General features: G+C 43.1%; 1 protein-coding gene across 1 annotated transcript; it reads right to left on the bottom strand.

The window, feature by feature from the left end:
• Window positions 1-401: 401 nt before the first annotated feature.
• LOC100692901 (keratin, type II cytoskeletal 8) lies at window positions 402-4,982 on the bottom strand. The gene is made up of 9 exons (XM_019350057.2): window positions 4,302-4,982; window positions 2,837-3,045; window positions 2,677-2,737; window positions 2,470-2,565; window positions 2,191-2,355; window positions 1,977-2,102; window positions 1,623-1,843; window positions 1,444-1,502; window positions 402-1,313 (listed from the first exon to the last, which is right to left on the bottom strand). The coding sequence occupies exons 1-9, from the start codon at window positions 4,857-4,859 to the stop codon at window positions 742-744; spliced, it is 2,067 nt and encodes a 688-aa protein (XP_019205602.1). The 5' UTR covers window positions 4,860-4,982; the 3' UTR covers window positions 402-741.
• Between the last annotated feature and the right edge of the window lie 2,221 nt (window positions 4,983-7,203).

A 7,203-nucleotide genomic window follows, 5' to 3' on the forward strand; every position in this document is an offset into this window, starting at 1 on the left:
CAGACGTGTGTGTGTGTGTGTGTGTGTGTGTGTGTGTGTGTGCTTCTGCGTTTTTTAGCCTTGGAGGTTTCTGCTTGCTAGTCTCTTATCCACTAATACTTCTTACTATACCTACATGTTTTCTTATTTATTAATACTTCACTTCACTTTTCACTTTACAATTAAAGTGAAGCTTAACACTATGTTGCTCTATAATAACTGAGCAAACCAGTTACATTTGTATAATGTAATGTAAATAATATTCCATTAGTTCATCCCTATTTTACTGTTATTTGCTTCACTACATTAGTGTCATGTTATATCAACAGTATTATTTCACCAGTTTCAGCTACAGCTAATCATGAGTAAAAAGTTTGGGATGTTCAAATGTTACACCAGTAAAAATTCACAGGAAGAAGATCTGCAAATGTATGTGAACACAGATTTATTTCAGTTTTGTTGGTACAAATTCCCAATAAACCTGGCAGTTCCAGTCAGCCTGATCCTTTTTAAAACATGTTTTATTATTCAGAGTGAAAATGGAAGTAAAGCATGATCACAACACCATTTATTTACTGCAGTGGAGAAATCATTTTTCTCTTAAAACAGGAGAAGAAATATGAGAGTGTTACATGTGGCTGCTTTTGATGATGTCAAACTGCATAACAAAATCACAGATATTAGACAACTTCCTGTCCAACTTCCTGTGGTGCCATTTTGTATACAATGGTAGTTGCTTTGTAGGGATTCTCTGTCCTGACACTACAAGGATCCTCTTGTCTGCACAACAGCACATCCAACAACTAAAAGACAGCCAGGCTGACTGATCAAAGAAAGACAGGACTGACTCACATCTTTGCTGCTCACAACAATCTCTCTACCGTTTTGCTTGAATTTGGATTTAATATCTCTAACGCTCTTTGGGCATGTGGTGCCATTACATGGATCGGCTGTCTTTGACTTGTCAAGCGTACGTGTTTCTGAGGTTGCTCTGTGCATGCAGGGAACAACAGGGTGGGGTTTATGGAGGTCATGATGAGGAGAAGAAAAATAAGAGAAGAAGAAAAAATGGATTGGAAGATGGCCACTGGTTCTGTTAACGGCGGCTGGAATAGGAGGTGCTGACTCTTGATTTTGAGACGCTAGAGGTGCTGCCACTGCCAAAGCCCCCGTGGAAATACCGCCGCCGTAGCCCAGGCTGCCACCGCCGCCCAGGCCGCCACCGCCGCCCAGGCCGCCACCGAAACCGCCACCGTAGCCTCCGCCGAAGCCTCCGCCGAAGCCTCCACCGAAGCCTCCGCCGCCGCCGCCGCCGCCACCACTTTTTCCACCACCTGGTGAGGAGAAGAACACATTTGTCAGGAGAAAGGCTTTAAATTTAGTTTTTTTAGGTAAAACTTTGGAGCTCTGATACAAAACAAACAACAACAAAAAGCCCAAAATGCTGAATATGTTAATACATACCGAAGCTGGTGCTTGTGGACTGCACATGGATGGTTGCGCTTCCACCACCAGAGGCAATCCTACAAAGAAGAACAAAATGTAACAATATGATGAGCTGGTAATGTCACTTTCACCATGGAAACTTCGTTTAGCTTCACCTGTGTTTTAGAGGATTATTTATTTATTAATTTATTTTTTACCTTGATTCCTCTCCTTCCAGCAGTTTCCTGTAGGTGGCAATCTCAATGTCCAGAGCCAGCTTGACGTTCATGAGCTCTTGGTACTCGCGGACTTGGCGGGCCATGTCCTGCTTGGCTCTCTGCAGGGCATCTTCCAGGTCCTTGATGCGGGCTTTGGCATCCTTCACAGCCAGCTCACCGCGCTCCTCTGCCTCAGCAATCTGGGACTCCAGGTTGGCACGCTGGGAGGTTGAAAAATTAGCAGAAGCTTTAAATGTGATATTTCTCATTCACAATGCTATCTATGTGTTAAGCATTAATGTTTAACACATATGTAAGGCATAATCTCATCAGCTATGCAGAAACATGCATTACCTGTCCCTTGACTGCCTCAATCTCATTCTGAAGGCGGCTAATCATGCGGTTGAGCTCAGCAATCTCACTCTTTGTGTTACGAAGGTCATCCCCTGCCTGGTTTGCACTGGCCTGCATCTCCTGGAACTGAAGGAATCAGATTGAAAACAAGTGTTATTGCAGATTCCACAGACCAATCCACTTTTATTTCACTCTGCAGACTCTCTCTACCTACCTTGCTCTGGTACCATTTCTCAGCTTCTGCTCGGCTGTTGTTGGCGATGTCCTCGTACTGTGCCTTGACTTCAGCTACAATGGAGTCCATATCCAGGTTGCGGCTGTTGTCCATCTCCACAATGACAGAAGTGTCCTTGATCTGTCCCTGAAGCTCAGCGAGTTCCTGCGAACAAGACACAAGTTCTTTTTTAAAAATGGAACTGAAAGATTTAAAAAATAGTACAAAATAAACACATCTGTGTGTGCCACAGTGCCATAAAATGTTTTTTTTTCTTACAGCCTCGTAGATAGCTCTGAGGAAGTTAATTTCATCCTGAAGAGCATCAACCTTGGCCTCCAACTCAATTTTGTTCATGTAGGCTCCATCTACATCCTGTAAGGGAGGATAAAGTAGACTGCATTGGTCATGGCACATGTGGAAATAATAATTCATGCATCATCTATCATCATTATAACAACTTTTTAAAGGCGCATCCATTCTCACCTTCTTAAGGAGCACAAATTCATTTTCGACAGCAGCACGCTTGTTGATTTCATCTTCATATCTGTCGCAAACAGCAGAAGAAAAATGAGCTGAAAACGATCAGGCATCATCTATTGAAAGTCAGCTGCTTTGTTCATTGACGTGACTCGTGGGAACTCACTTGTTCTTGAAGTCCTCCACCAGTCCCTGCATGTTTTTCAGCTCAGACTCCAGCTTGATCTTCTCATTGCCCAGCCCATCCAGCTGTCTGCGCAGGTTGGCGATGTAAGCTTCAAACATGGCGTCGATGTTGGAGCGGGTGGTGGTCTGCTCCTGCAGCAGGCTCCACTTGGTCTCCAGCATTTTGTTTTGCTGCTCCAGGAAGCGGACCTAAACGGTAAAAGAATTTGACAATTTTAGATCTGCAGTCACAGATTAGCAACGCTTGCCTTGAGGTCCTACGCCTGTTCGTTTTTCTCTGGTGATCCATCAGTCCATGGATCATGTGTAACCTTCCCACATTAAAAACTCTTGCAGGCAAAACAATGCCAACGGTCATATTAAAATTCCTCACAATGCAGGACTGTTCTAGACACACTGCACTGTGGAGCTTGTTTGTGAGACTTAGAAGATAGACCATCCACTGTTGTTTGATTAAACAGTAGAGCCCAAAAGTCCATTTCTGGGTGTGTCTTTAAGGTCTTTTTTTTTTAAGTGCCACACCCGAGCCGAGCACCCTCCTCCAACTACTTGACATTAGCGCTCCCTCGCCTCCAGGATGCATACTTTCACTGATTGAACTTGCCTGCCTCAAACCTCACCAATTAATGTGTCACACCTAAAGATATTAGCTATCATGTCAAATGTACAATGCGCATTTTACTTTAGTTAAATATATATCCTAACAAAAATGTTCTTTAAACATCTGAGCCATTCTTTCCAGCTATTAATGCTTTATTGCAGTATTTTTTTGTTTAAAATGATTTAAATAAGGAGTCTTCATAGGATGGGATCAGGTTACCTGTTTGAAGACAGATAAGGTGTGGCATGTAGACATAGCAGAAAGAGCTAGCTGAGCATTTTCTCACACAGGGTGTGGTTAGTGACTATGTCATTACTGCCTGAGAGAAACGGTCCCTCATCAATGCATCGTCTTTAATTAAACATGAAACTGCATGTGGGAGAATTTAAAGTAAAAGCCTGTCACTTCTTGCTGCCATGGGAACAGGTGATAACCAGATCCCTCGCTCCTCTCACCTGATAAGGCAGCAGTAACTGGATATGACCGCTCTACTGTTTCCCTGCTTTCACTCTACACAGAGACAGCTTGCAGGCTGTGCTCATAATGAAATTTTAAGGAGCATCATGTTGCTCAGTTTGAGGGGTGAATTTTAGGCAAATCACCCAGCAGTTCTCGGCATTCATCAGCATTCACTTAGCATTTCCAAGTTTAGTTGAGCTGCTGCATAATATTTAATGAGCTCAAGGGCCATTTTAACAAAAGCCTGCCTTTGCATCTCTTTCTAATATGTTGAGGTCAATTCAGAAACCAGCTACAGGACTTTCATTCTACTGACATGTTGTGAGACTAAAATGAAAGCTAGACAAAACCTTTTTCAATATCAGACAGGAAAAGTGCCACTCACCTTCTCAATGAAGTTTGCAAAGCGGTTGTTGAGAGTCTTGATTTGCTCTTTCTCCTGGGTGCGGACAGTCTGGATGTTGGGGTCGATCTCAAGGTTATAGGGGGCCAGCAAGCTCTGGTTGACTTGGACACTTGTGATCAGAGGGACCGATCCAAAACCTCCACCACCGAAACCGCCACCACCGAAACCGCCACCACCAAAACCGCCACCACCAAAACCGCCACCACCAAAACCGCCACCACCAAAACCGCCGCCACCACCACCACCACCACCACCACCAAAACCAAGACCACCGCCACCACCAGAGGCAACAGAATAACTACTGAAACCACCTCCATGAGAACCATAACCGCCGCCGCCGCCACCCATGCTTGACCTGAGCATTGAGGACGATGACATTGTCACTGGCCCCGCTAGACTGGCAGATCTTGAGGAAAAACTTGCTCTTCCTCCTCCTCCTCCTATACGGCTGCTGAAACCACCTCCACCACCAGCACCACCACCACCTCCACTATAGCTGGTCCGCACAACTTTTGTGGACACTCTAGACGACGACATGGCTGGTTTCTTCTTAAGAGGAAGGATTCAAAGAGAAGAGCAAAGAGAGAGAGGTTTGGCAGAGTAGTGGAGCACACTAAGAGGAAAGTCAAGTCCCTCTAAGTGTCTTGTCTCTGTCTACGATGGATTTTTATCTGTCTCCAGCTAAGGAGGAGGTCCCAGTAAGCTCAGCCTCCTCTGCACCTCCCCTCAACCCTCCTCCTATTACCTGGATCCTGGAAGGTAAGCTTGCAGGCAGTGTAGATTGGCTCAGCCTGTCAGACAGGTAATAGTGCCACCCCTGTAAAGCGATCCGGGCTTGACACACCCAGATGCTTGTAGAGAAACAGCATCAGAGCCAGAGCTGAGAGGGCAGGAAAGGCATTTTGGCAAAGACTCGTTTTCTTGATTAGCTAGGGGTGTTCTGTGTATAGGGTGGGGACCTGCATACTCACTGTGCCACCTTTTTTTTTCTTTCTACTTTTCACCTTCTGGCAAGATTCAACAAAAGTTTTGACTTTTTCAAAGAATTTTTTCTCTGTATCTTTGATCACATCTTTGTATTTTACTGGGATTGTGGACATGAAATGAAGACAAAGCTATCTATAGGATTAAGTTGTGTGAAATTGCCCTTTAACTACGCTGAAAATGTTTCAGCAAGCAGTTTAACCAGCTTTTGCTTGTCAAAATGCATTGCACATTCTCCTGGGTATGTTTTTAGATATACAGGAAAACCTTAAATTTAAAGAATCTTTAAAGTGAGTTTTAAGATCTGCAACAGAGCACCAAAGTATGAGTAAAAAAAATACATAAAATAAAACCAAAAACCAAAAAAACAAAGTCACATAAAGATAATTAGTTGGGTAGTCGGCTGAAGGATAAAACTGATTTTCCAAGATAAAGTGGAGACCTTGAGACGAGCAAACTGGTTTTACAGGAGATTCCCTGCAGACAGTACAGTACTTACCCACTGCAAAAAATCCCACAGACACACACAGAGAAAAGCTTAATCTGAGAATAAATGGTGGTCATTTCGATGAAACATGGGTTGCACATTATACACAGTGAACATATAAAGAAATCAACCACCGTGCTGCTTATGTGCTCAGGCCTCCAGCTTGCGGGTGCTTGAGGCTACTGTGCACAATGCCTTCAATACACATATCATTCTTTACTCAACCAGGTTTGTTGAGTAAATGTATTGCATCGGTTTAGACATTTCAATCTTAAGAAAAAGGGCCATTGCAAGTCTTTTTTTTAACTTAATGTCAGCTTGAAAGAACGAGAAGCCAAAAGTAGAGTCGATTTCTTGCTCCGACAGAGCTGGAACTGTTGGTACCTGTTTAAAACCATCTTAACAACTCCAGTATAGGTGTTGGCTTCCCAACCTCTGTACTGTAGTAGCTTCTAAACAAGCTCCAGGGCATAACTGAGTCACACCCCAAATTAAAATACCAGTGGTTCACTCTCACTTCCAACACTGTCTAGTGGAAGAACTATGCTCTTATGCCACTTGCTGCACATTCACAAATTTGCATTAGTCAGGAGGTAAATATGCCAAAAAATATTTTTGTGCCTACAAAATGTTTGCTGCAAACACTGTTTGCATGTGCAATCCATGGACTTCATTATGCATCAACTGAAGAACAGTTGGCACAAGAATTCCCACCATCGCCAGCCACCACCATGACGAATGAGCCAGTTTGTCATGGCAGGCTGCATATGCTCAGATAGACCTGAAAAAGGAAGTTATAACTATGGATTTATTTCAAGCTTTATTTTGCAGCTGCAAAGCTGATCATACTTCACTCTAAGTATTCAACTTTAGGTTCCGTTAGCACACAAAAAGTGCTGTGATCCAATCTTACCTGGGTGTGTCACATGATGTAATGCTCCAACAGAGCACAACTCTACAAAGTGAAGTCTAAATAGTTTGAAACCGTAAGGACCCATGATTTATCTGATATGTAGACACATGTGTGTTTCTAGCACTGCCAATGCCGTTAGTTTTATAATCACAGTTCCAGAAAACAGCATCGCCTTGGTGAAATATGTGAGGCCTTCCCTGAAAAAGATGTTTCTGGTTGGGGCCATAAGTCGCTCTAAAAGCGGTAAATTTGTTTTAGCGACAATGCTGCTAATCGCTGTATCAGTGTACAGGAATATGCAAGATAAATACAGAGTGAAACTTATCAAACGTATCTTATATCAAATGTTTATCCATTTTAACTTCACTACCTGAGCAGTAAATTTATATTTTGTATTTGCCAAATAGACCGTTTTAGATTTTAGAGTGCAACACGATGACGACAGGCCAAATATAATAGTATTTGTCATTTTTACTAGTCAAGAGTCACGGCCTAAT

Source organism: Oreochromis niloticus, linkage group LG20 (genome assembly GCF_001858045.2).
Source record: "Oreochromis niloticus isolate F11D_XX linkage group LG20, O_niloticus_UMD_NMBU, whole genome shotgun sequence".
NCBI classification, from domain to species: Eukaryota; Metazoa; Chordata; class Actinopteri; order Cichliformes; family Cichlidae; genus Oreochromis; species Oreochromis niloticus.

Excerpts from the sequence above, each read along its gene's own strand:
- LOC100692901 (XM_019350057.2), bottom strand. The coding sequence starts at position 4,859 with ATGTCGTCGTCTAGAGTGTCCACAAAAGTTGTGCGGACCAGCTATAGT. Across the intron at positions 3,046-4,301 it reads TTGCAAACTTCATTGAGAAG|GTCCGCTTCCTGGAGCAGCA; the intron begins GTGAGTGGCACT and ends TTTACCGTTTAG. Across the intron at positions 2,356-2,469 it reads TCAGAGCTATCTACGAGGCT|GAACTCGCTGAGCTTCAGGG; the intron begins GTAAGAAAAAAA and ends TCTTGTTCGCAG.